Below are 15,855 nucleotides of genomic sequence, written 5' to 3'. Positions count from 1 at the left end.
TTCCTGACTTTTTAAAGAAATTGGGGGTGGGGTGGGGTGGGAGAGAGACTCCCATACTAAGTCTTCAGTGTAATTTTTTGGTCTTCTTTTCAACAGACTATGCAGCCAGTCATCATGACGATAGCCAACAACTTTGTGACGGATAAAAACTCTGGGGAAGTCATGACCGTTGGGTAAGCATTTAGAGCCTGGGACCAGCATGGAAGCTTTGATGGAGCATGTAAGACCTCCAAGATCCCCTCCAGCTCTATTTCTGATTCTGATTCAATATAAGAGTATATCTTAACTCCAAAAAATTATCGTATTTTCCAACTTTTTAGGATCAATGCTATTAAAGAGATATCTGTTCGGTGCCCTCTGGCCATGACGGAAGATTTGCTTCAAGACCTGGTTCAATATAGATCTCATAAAAACAAAAGTGAGTCATCATCATCGTTTGTGTACAAAATTAATTACCTCTGTAGGCTCATATTTTCCTCCTGAGGAGACCTTGTTTACTTGCTTTGGATGCTAGGGAGCTTTGCACAGCTCGTTTGTTATCAATTCCAAGGGAGTGTTGTCTTTTAATTGGCTTTTTAATTTATTTCCCAACATTTCTGAGAGGTTCGGTGTTGTCATATTATTTGTTTTCAGAGCCGGCTTGCAAGAGGAGCTGGGAGGCGTAAAAATTTAATGAATAATAAATAGAAACAGTGGGAAGCCATCTGGAAGAATAAAATCTAAAGGCCTACTTTCAGTGGTGGGTTCTCCAGGTTCGGCCTAGCCGGTAGCGGTGACAATATGATGTCACCGAACTGGTTCTCTTTGTTCGGGAGCTGGGCCCTCCCGCCCCCCCCGGCCAGTGCCTCCAAAAACAAATGAGTAGACCGGTGCCTCCAAAAACAAATGAGTAGACCGGTGCCTCCAAAAACAAATGAGTAGACTGGTGCCTCCAAAAACAAATTAGTAGACCGGTGCCTCCAAAAACAAATGAGTAGACTGGTGCCTCCAAAAACAAATGAGTAGACCGATGCCTCCAAAAACAAATTAGTAGACGGTGCCTCCAAAACCAAATGAGTAGACTGGTGCCTCCAAAAACAAATGGGTAGACTGGTACAGCTCTGCAAGCAGTTAAAAGCCTGGGTAGACCAGTACCTCTGTTAAATTCTAAAGAATTGTCACATGACCATCAAACCACGCCCACATAATAAGCCATGCCCACAGAACCAGTAGTAAAAAAATTTAGAATCCACCCCTGCCCATTTATATATATATTTCTGAACTTAGCTTTGCAAATCACGCTTATGAATTGTTCTTCACAGATGTCGTGATGTCAGCAAGGACACTCATCCACCTGTTCCAGTCACTAAATCCACAAATGTTGCAGAAAAAATACCGGGTAAAGAATTATTTCATTTTCACGTCAAAGAATGAACTGCTCACCGCTGACGCTCACCCCCTGAAATTACAAACAAAAGAGCCGAGTATGATGAAGAGTTGGTGTGAACTTCTGACTGAAAGCTTTAGTCCAGGGGTGTCAAATTCGATTTCGTTGAGGGCTGCATCAGGGTTGTGTTTGACCGGGGGGGGGGGGCGGAGTGGGCGTGGCCAGCTCAACGTCACTCGTGTCAGGGGTGGCTGTGGGACCCAAGGGCTCTGCCAGAGAAAACGAGCTCCTGAGCTCCGTTTTCGGCTGTGACGGCAGGGGTGAAATGCTACCGGTTCGGGCCGGTTCACCTGAACCAGTAGTAATAATTGCTACCATTCGCCTGAACCGATAGCAAAAAAATGGTTTAAAAGTACAACAATCAGCTGTGGAGTGTAATGGTTGGAACTTTTTTTAAACTTTTTTTTTTAGCATTTTTTACTACCTATTCGTCCAAACCGTAGTAAAAAAAAATGCTTAAAAAAGTTTAAAAAAAAAAGTTCCAAAAATCAGCTGTGCTGGGTAGAACTTTTTTTTTACTTTTTTTTTTAAGCATTTTTTTACTACCAATCAGCTGTGAGAAAATCAGCTGTGCCTGATTGTGAGGTTCCTGCTTGTTGCAGGGGCCATTTTGTGTGAAGCCCAGCTGCTTTTACATTGTGTGAGAGTCAGTTGTGCAGCCATGCCCACCTGGTCACACGACCACCAAGCCACGCCCACAGAACCGGTAGGGAAAATTTTTGAATTTCACTACTGTGCAACGGCCTCCTGCAACCCCCTGCCAGTGAAAACGGAGCCCATTTGCAGCCCTCCCAAACTCCATTTTCACTGGCAGAGGCACCGTGGGCCGGTCCTTTGCTGTTTCCAAGGCGGCCCCGCGGGTCAGATCTAAGCACCCCAGCGGACTGGATCTGGCCCCCAGGCCTTGAGTTTGACACCCATGCTTTAGTCTGTTGACCTCGTTAATAAGTCACATCTTATGTCCTGACTTTTGCTGGATCTGCTCTGTATCTTCTGCTTTTGATTGATTCTGGAGTTGCAGCTCCTTCAGGATGGGGCTTTTTTGTCATTGGCCACTTAGTGGACACGGCCCATGCTGGCTTGGAACTTTGCACCTGTTCGAAGTGTAGAAGACAGTTCTGGCTTGTTTAGGCTAATTCTGTGATTGCCATCCATTGTCTTCGATTGCATCTTCTAAAACGGGGGTCTCCAAACGTGGCGACTTTTAAGACTTGTGGACTTCAACTCCCAGAATTCCTCAGCCGGCTAGGGAATTCTGGGAGTTGAGGTCCACAAGTCTTAAAAGTCGCCACATTTGGAGACCCCTGTTGTAGAAGCAAGAGAGAAGATTCCCCAAGCTTAAAGCCATCCCAGTGGTCTTGAAGCATCCTTTTTTTTTTAGAAATAAGTATCTCAGTAGCATGTAGCGCTTGATTGATCGCTGATTCGTCTGCAGGGTAAACCGACAGAAGCCACATCAGAAGCCAAGATCCACGAATACGGGGAATTGGATGTCAAAGATTACATTCCAGGAGCTGAAATCCTGGAGCTCGAGAAGGAAGGAGAAAAAGACCTTGAAGAAGATGGAGGTCAGTTTGGCATCCATACATTTCTGCTCCTCGGGGACAAGCAGAGACAAGATAGGCAGATTTAATATTTAAAGCAATTACCGTATTTTTTGGAGTATAAGAGGCACCGGAGTATAAGACGCACCTTAGTTTTTGGGGAGGAAAATAAGAAAAAAGCTGATTGGCGGGTGGATCGGCCTCCCGGAATACACCCAATCAGCTGTTCCCAGAGGTGAATTTTAGCAACAGGTTCCTTGGTTGTGAGCTCTGTGCTTTGCTTTTTTTTTCTGCCTCTGAAACTTCTGAAACTCCATTTCAGAAAAAACCTTTTTTCCTGCCTCTGAAAGCCTCCGAAACAGAGCTTCAGAAAAAAAGCCTCTGAAGCTCTCTGTTTGGGGGCTTCTTTTCTGAAGCTTCGTTTCTGATGCTTTTTTCAGCCTCTGAAACCTCCGTTTGAGAAGCTGGGCAGGGCTACATTCGGAGTAAAAGACGCACCAAGATTTTCACCCTCTTTTTTGGGAGGGAAAGGTGCATCTTATACTCCAAAAAATACGGTAGTAATATCCATGATTCACAAAGTAATTCCAATGTGCAAGATATATTGGCCTCAGTAAACCTTATAGTGACTGCTATAGCCTTTATTTATTTTATTTTATTTTATTTTATTTTATTTTATTTTATTTATTATTTTATTATTTTATTTTATTATTTTATTTTATTTTATTATTTTATTTATTTTATTTTCTATTATTATTTTATTTTATTATTTTATTTTATTTTATTATTCTATTCTATTCTATTCTATTCTATTCTATTCTATTCTATTCTATTCTATTCTATTCTATTCTATTTTATTTCTATACCGTCCTTCTCCCGAAGGACTCAGAGCGGTGTACAGCCTGATTAAAAGCACAAAGACAGACAAAATTTAAAAATAATTAAAATTATTAAATGATAGGCTCAATTTAAAACCCCAAATTTAAAATCCCATTTTTAAAACCAATTAAAATCTTTACCTTGATAGCCCAGCCTGGCGGAACAACAAGGTTTTGAGGGCACAGCGAAATACACGGAGATCAGAGATCTTACGTATTTCTGGGGGCAGTTCATTCCAAAGGGCAGGGGCTCCCACAGAGAAGGCCCTCCCCCTGGGTGTCGCCAGCCGACATAATTTGGCCGATGGGACCCTGAGGAGACCCTCTCTGTGGGAGCGGACTGGCCGGTGGGAGGCTACTGGTGGCAGAAGACGGTCTCGAAGGTATCCAGGTCCAATGCCATGGAGCGCTTTAAGCTTACACTTGTCCTTAATGAAGGTCTGAAGGTCTCACTTTTTCTTTTTTAAACCTCTTCACAGACGGTTGGGAGACAGCCAGCTGCAGCGAAGAGGAAGACGATGAAGAGGGAGAATGGGTGGACGTGCATCACTCCTCCGATGAGGAGCAGCAAGAGATAGTAGGGTGTTTTTCCATCCTTATATGTTTTTACCAAACACTTTCCTCTATAATTATCATTATTCTTTGCTAAGTTCCTAGCTAATTTTGTTGTGTCTTAAATTGCGGGATGTGAGGGCCAGGCACGTTCTAGGACGCAAAAAGTCCCTCGTTGTGTAGGTGTGACTCACTGCTACGAAACTTTTCTCGGCGTGCAAGTAGTCCTCGGCTTACAATAATTCGTTTAGCGACCATTCACACAGCACGGAAAAAAGTGATTTACGATCATTTTTTCATAATTTACAACCGTTGCAGACTCCTCGTAGTCACATGATCAGAATTCGGATCTCGGCAACTGACTCACATTTATGACGGTTGCAGTGTCCGGGGGGAGGGGGTGTCACGTGATCCAACTTTGCGACCTTCTGACAAGCAAAGTCAGTGGGGAAGCCGGATTCACTTAACAACCGTTTAGGACTTTTAGCTTTAGAATAACTTTATAACTGTAGTGTCACTTTAAATGCATACTAACCGGCATACATTAAAATGAAATGTTGTTGCATACAGCTCTCAAAGGGTCACTGCCTCCAATATATACTACATAAACAGGACAAAAATATAAAGAAGGAAGGAAGGAAGGAAGGAAGGGAAGGAAGAGAGGGATACGAAGGAGTGAGAGAGGGAGGGAGCAAAGTTAAGAAAAGAGGGAGGGAGGGAGGTTAGAAAGGGAAGGATAAGGAAGGAAGGAAGGAAAGGAAGGGATACGAAGGAGTGAGAGGGAGAGGGAGCAAAGTTAAGAAAAGAAGGAGGGAGGGAGGGAGGTTAGAAAGGGAAGGATAAGGAAGGAAGGGAAGGAAGGGAAGGAAGAGAGGGATACGAAGGAGTGAGAGGGGGAGGGAGCAAAGTTAAGAAAAGAAGGAGGGAGGGAGGTTAGAAAGGGAAGGATAAGGAAGGAAGGAAGGAAGGAAGGAAAGGAAGAGAGGGATACGAAGGAGTGAGAGGGGGAGGGAGCAAAGTTAAGAAAAGAAGGAGGGAGGGAGGGAGGTTAGAAAGGGAAGGAGAAGGAAGGAAGGAAGGAATTATGCATATACCCACATATGACAGAGAGGAACCACACAATCTATTTCAGATGTACACATGTACATGGTGAGGGAAAAAAACGAATCTTGCGAGTTTACCAAACGGATGGCGTGAGGAACAAAGCTGTTACAGAATCTGGCAGTAGCTGTGTAACTAACTTAACAACTGCAATGGTTTATATAACAGTTGTGGCAAGAAAGGTCATAAAATGGGGGCACAACTCACTTAAAACAACTGTCTCGCTTAGTGACAGAAATTTTGGGCTCCATTATGGTCGTAGGTCAAGGTCTATCTGTTCTTGGTGAAGAAGGGGTTGGATTTCATCTATCTTTAGAATACAAATGGAATGGAATGGAATGGAATGGAATGGAATGGAATGGAATGGAATGGAATGGAATAGAATAGAATAGAATAGAATAGAATAGAATAGAATAGAATAGAATTAGAATAGATAGAATAGAATAGAATAGAATAGAATAGAATAGAATAGAATAGAATAGAATAGAATAGAATAGGAATGGAATGGAATGGAATGGAATGGAATGGAATGGAATGGAATGGAATGGAATAGGAATAATGGAATGGAATGGAATGGAATGGAATGGAATGGAATGGAATGGAATGGAATAGAATAGAATAGAATAGAATAGAATAGAATAGAATAGCTTTGTCACTTCGAATGTACACTAATCGGCATACGTTGAAATGAAATTATGTTGCATGCAGCTCTGACTCAAAAGGGTCTCCAAGGCCTCACCTGTTTTGCCTCTTCCCTTAAAAGGCTAAAAAGATGGAGAGCATGCCTGTGGAGGAACGGAAGGCCAAGGCCACGGAAGTCAGCAGCGGCCGCCTTCTCACTCAAGAAGACTTTCAGAAAATCCGGCTCGCTCAGCTGAGCAAAGAAATCAAATCCGCCCCTGGCAAGGCAGCCAAGAGGAAGAACATAGAAATAGACAGCGAGGAAGAATCAAGGTAACAAGCCCTGGATATGAAAGCGAAGGGGCTCTTGCGTTGAGGGAGGGAGACCAGCAAAACTCAGCATCTCTTGGTTTCTGACCTGATGCCCTTAACTACGACCCAAAATGGCTGTCAAGTTTCTCCTCCTCTTGAAGGAATTTTTTTTTTTTCCTTTTGGCCCCCAGGCTGTTAGTATCTCTCTGATCTTTTACAGGGGGGAACTGCTATCGCTTAGAGACATCGAACACCTCCATAAAAAACCTCGGTCCGATAAAGAGACAAGATTAGCCACAGCACTGGTGAGTTGTGTGGGTGTGAACAATTTAAGTGGTGACGTAAATTGGCAGCAGTTGTTCCAAAGCGTGTGAAAAGTTCAACCAACCTTTCCCCCAATTATCTTTTTGCCTGTCTCCATTTTGATGTTCCCTCTGCCCTCCTGAGGGAGGGACTCTGTTCTGACCCAGCTCCCCAAACACGACAAACCGTCTGAAGTTAAATCAATGATTTCTTTATTAGGAGCGCTGGCAGCCTCAGCAAAAAGTTTCTCTGTCACCTCAGGCTAACAAGTCTGTCCCGTAGGGAGATGAGTAGCTGTCTGCCATATCTATTCATCTCTGCCCGCTGCCTTTTATCCCCGGAGCTAGAGTGGGCCTTGTTAGCAGTGGTGGCTTTTCCTTCCCAAGGACCGGCTCATAGATTTCCACTGCTCTCCTCTCCTCTGCCTTCTGAGCATCCGCGCGTCAGGCACTGGACCCAGCTGTTCCTCTGCTTCCTCATCAGCCACTTCTTGACCTGGGGGCTCTTGACTCTCCATCTGAGGGCTGATGGACGGCTCAGGCTCCGCCTTTCTCTCTCTCTCTCTCTCTCTCCCCCCCTTCTCTCTCTCTCACTCTCACTCTCACTCTCTCACTCTCTCTCTCTCTGCCAGCTCCATTCCCTTCCCCCTCAGACTCCCACGCCGCCTCCTTCCCTGATTCAACTGCCGGAGGGGCCGGCGGCCGAGAGGCCGCAACAGTTTCTTTCATGCTAAAAACTTCTAAGCCAGAGGCATGCGGTTTGAGTGTGTGGAGAGGGGAGAAGAGTAAAATTGCACACTGGAGATGAAAAAAATTAAGCTTCATTGAAGAAGGAGGGGGTGGGGCGCCAGGAGAAAATGGAATCTTTGATTATAATGACATTTTTATTTTTTAATTTTCAAAAAACCTTTATTAAAATCTAAAATATTAAAATACTAATACAAATACATCTGTAACAAAAATACGTCCGTGATAGTTGTACAATTCAACATTGTTCCAACAGTGCACAAATCTTAACTTTATTCATATATTCTCAGATATTCCTTCTTGATCAAACATATGTAAACACAATTTATGTCTTATTTTGAGCTATATATTTCCTATTTTTATTTTCTATCCATTTATTATTTAATTCTATCAATGCATAGAAAATAAAAATATAATGACATTTTTAATACATGTACTATGATAGCTGTCCAAGTAGGCGGACATCTTTGCCTTCTGTCACTTAATTGCAAAGCAAGGCAATTCAACGGGAACTGAACTTGGATAAATCCTATCCCAATTGTACTCAATGGTTTTTTTTTATGAAGAGGAGTCAGTGGGTGCTTTCTCCACTTAACTTGCGCACCTGATGAGGGCTGAACTCTACCTCCTGCCTCCCATCAGATTGAATATTGTTAAGATCAAAACATACGGATCCCAAGCAGAGAGTGAGTGAGTAGATCCACTTTAATTGTAAAACCATCGAAGCCTGTCTCCAGATCCCTGGGATCACCAAATGTGGTATATAACCAGGTCTTGAGAGATTTAGAATCAATAAGGCTTGAAGGGACCTTGGAGGTCTTCTAGTCTAGCCCCCTGCCCAAGAGAGGATTCCTTATACCACCCCAGACAAATATCATGCGCAAAACTAAGCTAATTTATTAGGGATGAGGGAGAATGCCCCTTAAGGTGGGCACTGAGGCAGAAAAAACCCACCCACCTGAAACCTACCAAATATAAATCCACGGCAGATGGTACTTCACATCATGCCTCTTCTGCTAATATAGCTGCTTATTATGATGTTACGTTTCCGCAGTGCTGCTATGATTTAATTTGTGAGCTTCCTTGTATACTTATGCAAGGTGTGGTGCATGTTTTAAAATGAAACACGTTCATGCATTTTAAAGCAAAGGGGGAAAGTTCAAAACATTCTTAAAGATCCATCTCATCCTGGGCATCGTGGTTTTTTGTTTGTTTGTTTTTTTTGAAATATTATCATCTGGCAGCTGGTACAGGATAATAAAAAACAAGGACAAATAGGCTGAAAAACAGCTTCTATCCCAGAGCAGTAACTATATTGAATTCTATTGTATAGTGCAACATTAATGCAGTATCAGGGGTTTTCAATTCAATTGTATAGAATCTGAAGGATGTGTGTTTGTGTTTTATTTTTATAGTTATACTGTAGCTTAATATATAGTTATACTACAATTTTGTGGTACACTGAAGATGGCATTTACCGTATTTTTCGGACTATAAGACGTATTTTTTTCTCCAAAAAAAGTGGGTGGAAATATCTGTGCATCTGATACACCGAATACGGCCCTGTTTTTGTCCTCCCGAAAACACACACACACCCGGCGTGTCCCATTTTTGCCAAAAACAGACCTGTTTTGGGCAAAAACGGGACGCATGAAGGGTTTGGGAGGCCTGCAGACTGCACCTGGGGGCCGGGGAAGGCAAAAACCGGACGCGTGGAGGCCAAAAACCATTTTTTTTTCTCATTGTTTTCCTTTTCGAAATCTAGATGCGTCTTATACTCCGGTGCACTTTATATAGTCCAAAAAATACAGTAATTTCCGTATCGGTAATCCTCCCGGATCGACTACTGCAATGCTCTCTACATGGAGCTGCCCCTGAAAGCCACTCGGAGGTTTCAGCTGGTGCAGATTGCGGCCACGGGGGTAGTGATGGGAGTATCCCGACACTCATGTTACACCCCTCCTGTGGGACCTGCATTGGCTACCAGTTGCCCTCCGGGTGAGATTCAAGGTGCTGGTAATCACCTTTAAAGCCCTACATGGCTTAGGCCCGGGGTATTTGGCATACCATCTGCGGCCAGTGACTGCTCCCCATCGCCTGTTGCGTTCCTACAGGGAGGGCCTCCTTGGGGTGCCGTCAGCCAGACAATGTCGGCTGGCGACCCCTAGGGAGCGGTGTGGAATCAGCTCCCCCTGGGGCTCCGGGTGGCCCCTGACCTTCGCTCTTTCCGCCGTGACCTTAAAACATGGCTATTCCCCCTGGCCAGCTTGGACTGAAGGGGTTTTAGAGGGGATTTTTTTTTTTAAATGGTTTTTATAGTTTTATTGGGTATTTTTAAAAAATTGAACTTTGTGTGTTTTTATTGTTGTGAGCCGCCCTGAGTCCTTTCGGAGATAGGGCGGCCTATAAGTCTAAATAATAATAATACTAATAATGATGATGATAATTTCATTGTATGAGGTACAATGACAATAAAGTAAAGTAAAAGCGAACTGGGTCATAAAAAGAGCATGGTATCGCTACATCTCTTTTCTTCCCCCTGGATTTTTTTAGGCTGGCAAGACCGACAGAAAAGAGTTTGTGAAGAAGAAAATGAAGCTGAACCCTTACGCCAGCTCCACAAACAAAGAGAAGAAAAAACAGAAGAATTTCATGATGATGCGATACAGTCACAACGTCCGGACGAAAAACAAGCGTTCGTTTAGGGAGAAACAGGCAAGTTTGACCATTCGTTATCAAAAAATTTTTCCCAAAATACAGGTAGTCCTTGGCTTACGACCACAATCGAGCCCCCCCAATTTCTGTGGCTAAGCAAAACAAGTGAGTTTTGGGCCCCGTTTTACAAACTTTCTGGGCCGCCGTTGTTCAGTGTATCGTCGTTCAGTTAGTCACCTCATCGTTAAGTGAATCTGGCTTCCCCGTTGACTTTGCTTGTCCAGAAGGTCGCAAAAGGAGATCGCATGACCCCAGAACATGGCAACCATCATAAATGTTTAGTCAGTTGCCATGCATCCAAATTTTGATCGTGTGTTCATGGGGATGCTACAATAGTCGTATGTGTGAAAAACATCACTTTTTCCAGTGCCCTTGTAACTTTCACTAAACGAACTGTTGTAAGTCGAGGACTGCCTGTATGCTTGAGCAAAAGATGTGTTTCTGTATGTTATTAATGCTGGTCGTTTTTAATTCTACGGCCAGGCCCTAAAAACAAGATCAAGGATTGCTGGATTATCAAGGATTATAATGTTTGCTTATATATGGTTGCACTTTGCCTGAAGGAAGACGAGACTAAAAATTTACTCCGTGTTAATTAAAACACGGGAGATAATGCGTAGTTGTCAGCTGGGAGCCACATATGAACCTTTTGAGTGAATTATGTATTTTTATTTCTGTGTGGTGAGCAACTTTTAATTCATCATCTTAGTTCCTTTAAGAACCATTGCTTGCTTTTCTGTTTCCCAGTGCAAGTTTACTATTTTTCCTGACTGTAGAATAGCTAAAAATCATCATCATCTTTTGTAACAACCCCACACAATCCCTTGCGGGGTGGAATCTGGGCAACTGAATGGAAATGAGTGTTAACTGGCCGGATGCCCTTCCTGTCACCAATGCAGAGTTCTGTTCAGTGGATATATTCTCCTCATGCCCAGAGAGAGAAAAATCTGCCTCTACCTAGGATCGAACTCACAGCCTCCTGATTGTGAGGCAAGAGCTCCAACTCTAGGCCATCGCACCACTCGTAGAATACAGAAAAATGCTAAAGTTAAGACATACAGGTAGTCCTTGTTTTATGGCCATAATGGACCATAATGCGCATTGCTTTCATAAGTCATGACACTCGTAAAGCAGATCCCCCACATGACTGGTCTGATTTTACTCCCAATTGTTGTTGGGAGTTGTTAAGCAAACACCCCAGTCGTAAAGCAAACGCCGTAGTCGTAAAGCGAACCTATTGTTTCGTTATGGGTCATTTTGGGTGAAAACCAGAAGTAAATATCACTTTTTGACAAAAGTGTCAGGAAAAAACAGTCATGTGACCACAGGATGCTGCAAACACCCATAAATTTGAGCCAGTGGCCAAGGGTCTGACAGATCACATGATTGGGGTATCAATCAGTGGAATTTCAGAATTTGGTCATAAATATCCTTTTGGGAGAGGTTGTCGTAAATTCAAACATTGCTAAGCAACTAGTCATAAATTGAGGACTACCTGTAATGGTTTAAAAAAATGTTTTTTCAACCTTGGCAACTTTTAAAAGACGTTTGGACTTCAACTCCCAGAATTCCCCAGCCAACATAAGCTACCTGTACCTCAAGGTGGCAAGTATGACTGTCTGGGGAATTCTGGGAGTTGAAGTCCACACATCTTAAAGTTGTCAAGGTTGAAGAAACAGTGTTGTGGCCCTTACGCAGCCTGTGCAGCTGTAGCTGATTCAGACAGTGAGGAGGCTGGTGTGGTGCTGCGTCAGCAGCCTGTGCAGCTGGCACTTGAGTCGGACAGTGAGGAGGCTGGAGAAGATGTGGTGCTAGGGGCAGGGATTCAGCCAGGGCCTTCAGAACCTCCAGAAGCTCCCATAAGTGAAGAGGACGAAGAGGAGGAGCCTCTTCTCGATGCACAGGCGCGCAGAGCTGCCAAAAGGCAGGAGGGGCTCCTCAGGAGGAGGTCTCCTCGAGAGTAAGGCTTGGGGCTAATTGGCCACTCCCTTAGCCTATTTAAGGAGGAACGCCGACTGAAGCAATTTGCAGGGAACAACTTCATTCACGTACCTTCCTGTCTTGTCTTGCTTATCTTATCAGCTTCCTGCAAATTGCTTCTGGGCATTCTGCCAACCATAGTAAGCTTTCAGTTATTATTCTTTGAATTCTTGGCGGCTGTTAATGCAATTAATTAACAGGCATTGTTGTAAAAGACTGGTTTATTCAGTAAACTAAGGTTTTGAACAGACTTTTGTGTGCTGCGTTCTTTGGGGTCCGTAGTTGGGGCAGAACAAACAGGTGTGTCAAACTCAATTTCATTGAGGGCCGCATCAGGTTGTGTTTGACCTTGCGGGGGGCGTGGCCAGGGTGGGCATGGGCAGCTCGATATCACTTGTGTTGGGGGCGCATGTGGTGAGCCCAGCGCTCTGCCAGCGAAAACAGACTCCCAAGCTCTGTTTTTGGTTGCGACAACTTGCAACCCTCCGCCAGCTTCGTTTTCTCTGGCAGAGGCACTGCAGGCCAGTCCTTCGCTGTTTCCCGGGCGGCCCTGTGGGCCAGATCTAAGCACCCCGCGGACCGGATCTGGCCCGCGGCCCTTGAGTTTGACACCTCTGGCTTAGAAGGTTGAATAGATGATGCACTGAAATTCCAACATTTTTACTTTACTGATTATTACTTTTGAGATTAAACATGCATCAGTGAGCATAATAGGGTTTCTTTCATTTATGTAATAAGGGAAACCATCTAATTATTTTTAGCATGGCTTAGCATATGGTGTGGATTAGAACAGGACACACAAACCGGTTATGCAATTGGGGGAATTTTATAAGGGATATTGCGCAATGTCTAAATTCAGAGATTTTTTCCTTTGCATGTATGCTAACGTTTTAATTTTTTTCTTTTTTCTTGCTATTGCAGTTGGCTCTACGGGATGCACTTTTGAGACAGAAAAAAAGATTGGTGAAATAACCCCGGCACAGGAGAGGATAAAAATTTCAGAAATTATAGTTTGAAAAGTTAAAAACTAAGAGGACTGGCAAAAGATAACTGAAGATGGTGAACTGTAGCAATACACTTTCATTCACACGATAATTTAAAAAGAGACATTACATGCACAAGAAAAATATAAAGGACATTCAGCTGTTTTTCTCAGCTCATGACAGCCTTCAAGGAAGATTTCTTTCAAAAATTAAAAAAAAATAAGTAAGATTATTTGTGATTTGTGTTCTGGCATTTATAATGCAATCCAAAGAGGTGTGATGGCCTAGAGTTGGAGCTCTCACTTCACAATCAAGAGGCTGTGAGTTTGATCCTAGGTAGAGGCAGATATTTTTCTCTCTGGGCACATTGAGAATATATCTGCTGAATATAACTCCGCATTGGCGACAGGAAAGACATCTGGCCAATAAACACTCAAGCTCCATTCAGGTGCCCAGACTCTACCCCGCAAAGGATTATGAGCTCATTAAAAGAAGATGATGATGATTTATAATCCAATCCAAATCCTACGAACTGCAAAGGGATTTTTACGTAAGGAAATCAGTGCTGCAAAACCACATCGGCCTACAAATTTATGTATACGGGAGAAGGACATAGCTTCCACATGACTGTAAAATATGGTTTTAAATATATTTGGAAAATATATATTTGTCTGCCCTCTCATTTATTGACTAAACTGTAACATGAGTTGGACTGGCTGACCTAACCCAGTTTGCCGAAGAACCTTTTCACAGAAACAGTTGGAAGGGGTGGTAGACAGATCATCTAGCCTAACCCTCTGTTCAGTGTAGGAGCATTTGTTGACATGACTCTCCAGCCTCTGACTTATTTTATGTCCTTACGACAGGGGTCGGCAACCTTAAACACTCAAAGATTCACAAAGGTTCTAACCAGAAGCCCCCATTCAATTCTGGAGCCAACCAGAAGTCTGGTTCCCCCTACCATAGAGTCTCTCCTAGCACGGCATCCTTTTTCCTCTACATGTCCTAACCGAAAGCCCTATCAATTGTGGGAGCTGACCAGCAACAGGGAGCCGCAGCAGTGGGATGAAAGAGCCACATGCGGCTCCAGAGCCGCAGGTTGCTGATCCCTGCCTTATGACAATGAGTTGCCTATTTCACTGTGTAAGACTTCGTGCCATCCCACTTCCTGAAGTTTAGTAGTTACATAATGCATTTTAATAACTTCCGACCTCTTAGCCTTGAATATATCTAAATACCATTTATAGGGCTGTGAGAAAAGTGCCGTTTTAGCATTCCTACGAACTTTGCGCTACTTTGATAGAAGGTCAGTCAACTCTCCTGCATGGTTTAATAAATTAACTCTTATTTATTCACATTACTACCGGATGACAAAACGCAAAAAACGTGAACGCTTAGTTGAGGATTACCTGAATTAAGAAAATATATGTAGCTGCCCAGCTCCCTCATGGTGACTCTGGGCAGCGTACAAAAGCATAGCGTTTGATGTTGGGGAGGAAAAATAAGATACTTAAATTTTTTTTAAAAGGCTGGCTGCAGTGGTGGGCTGCCCCCCCAGTTTAGTCCGGTTCTTGCAAACCGGTAGTAAAACCAGGGGGGAAGCTCCGCCCACCCACCCGGATGTCATAGACAATCTGTGCATGCATAGAAGCTTCCCGCAATCCCGTTGCGAACCTGTAGTAAAGGTAAATAGATCCCACCCCTGGCTGGCTGGATCACCTGAGATACAGCCAGGAGCAGTGGGAAAATGTACAATTTGTTACTACCAGTTCTGTGGACATGGCTTAGTATGAAGGCTATTGCTTAACGCATTGTTAACATCAGCATTTAACATCCAGCTGCCTGCAATTACTGTGAGTTCAATTCTCCCCAGGCTCAAGGTTGATTCAGCCTTCCATCCTTTCTAAGGTGTGTAAAATGATGACCCGATTTGTGGGGGCAATAAGCTGACTTTGTATAAAAATATACAAAAGTATGAAGGCTATTGCTTAACGCCTTGTAAGCCACCCTGAGTCTCTGGAGAAGGGCGGCATATAAAAATAAATAAAAATAAAATAAATAAATAAATAAATAAATTGTAAGCCGCCCTGAGTCTCCGGAGAAGGGCGGCATATAAAAATAAATAAAAATAAAATAAATAAATAAATAAATAAATTGTAAGCCGCCCTGAGTCTCCGGAGAAGGGCGGCATATAAAAATAAATTAAAATAAAATAAAAAATAAATAAATAAATTGTAAGCCACCCTGAGTCTCCGGAGAAGGGCGGCATATAAAAATAAATTAAAATAAAATAAAAAATAAATAAATAAATTGTAAGCCGCCCTGAGTCTACGGAGAAGGGCGGCATATAAAAATAAATAAAAATAAAATAATAAATAAATAAATAAATAAATAAATAAATAAATAAATTGTAAGCCGCCATGAGTCTCTGGAGAAGGGCGGCATATAAAAAGAAATAAAAATAAAATAAGAAATAAATAAATAAATTGTAAGCCGCCCTGAGTCTACGGAGAAGGGCGGCATATAAAAATAAATAAAAATAAAATAAAAAATAAATAAATAAATTGTAAGCCGCCCTGAGTCTACGGAGAAGGGCAGCATATAAAAATAAATAAAAATAAAATAAATAAATTGTAAGCCGCCCTGAGTCTACGGAGAAGGGCGGCATATAAAAATAAATTAAAATAAAATAAA

General features: G+C 42.8%; 1 protein-coding gene across 1 annotated transcript in view; it reads left to right on the top strand.

Moving 5' to 3' along the window:
- SDAD1 (SDA1 domain containing 1) overlaps window positions 1-13,810 on the top strand; it is a 35,277-nt gene extending 21,467 nt beyond the window's left edge. The window contains exons 14-22 of the mRNA XM_070949144.1: window positions 97-173; window positions 321-418; window positions 1,302-1,378; window positions 2,862-2,994; window positions 4,328-4,425; window positions 6,265-6,455; window positions 6,655-6,739; window positions 10,037-10,198; window positions 13,100-13,810. Coding sequence (XP_070805245.1) covers window positions 97-173; window positions 321-418; window positions 1,302-1,378; window positions 2,862-2,994; window positions 4,328-4,425; window positions 6,265-6,455; window positions 6,655-6,739; window positions 10,037-10,198; window positions 13,100-13,150 — 972 coding nt within the window. The 3' untranslated portion in view covers window positions 13,151-13,810. The remainder of the gene's footprint in view (window positions 1-96; window positions 174-320; window positions 419-1,301; window positions 1,379-2,861; window positions 2,995-4,327; window positions 4,426-6,264; window positions 6,456-6,654; window positions 6,740-10,036; window positions 10,199-13,099) is intronic.
- Window positions 13,811-15,855: the final 2,045 nt, after the last annotated feature.

Source organism: Pituophis catenifer, unplaced genomic scaffold (assembly GCF_029215685.1).
Source record: "Pituophis catenifer annectens isolate HBS135680 unplaced genomic scaffold, rPitCat1.0.hap2 SCAF_8, whole genome shotgun sequence".
Lineage (NCBI taxonomy): Eukaryota > Metazoa > Chordata > Lepidosauria > Squamata > Colubridae > Pituophis > Pituophis catenifer.
The sequence above is the reverse complement of the archived record's forward strand: the minus strand, read 5'-3'. Positions and strand labels throughout refer to the sequence as shown.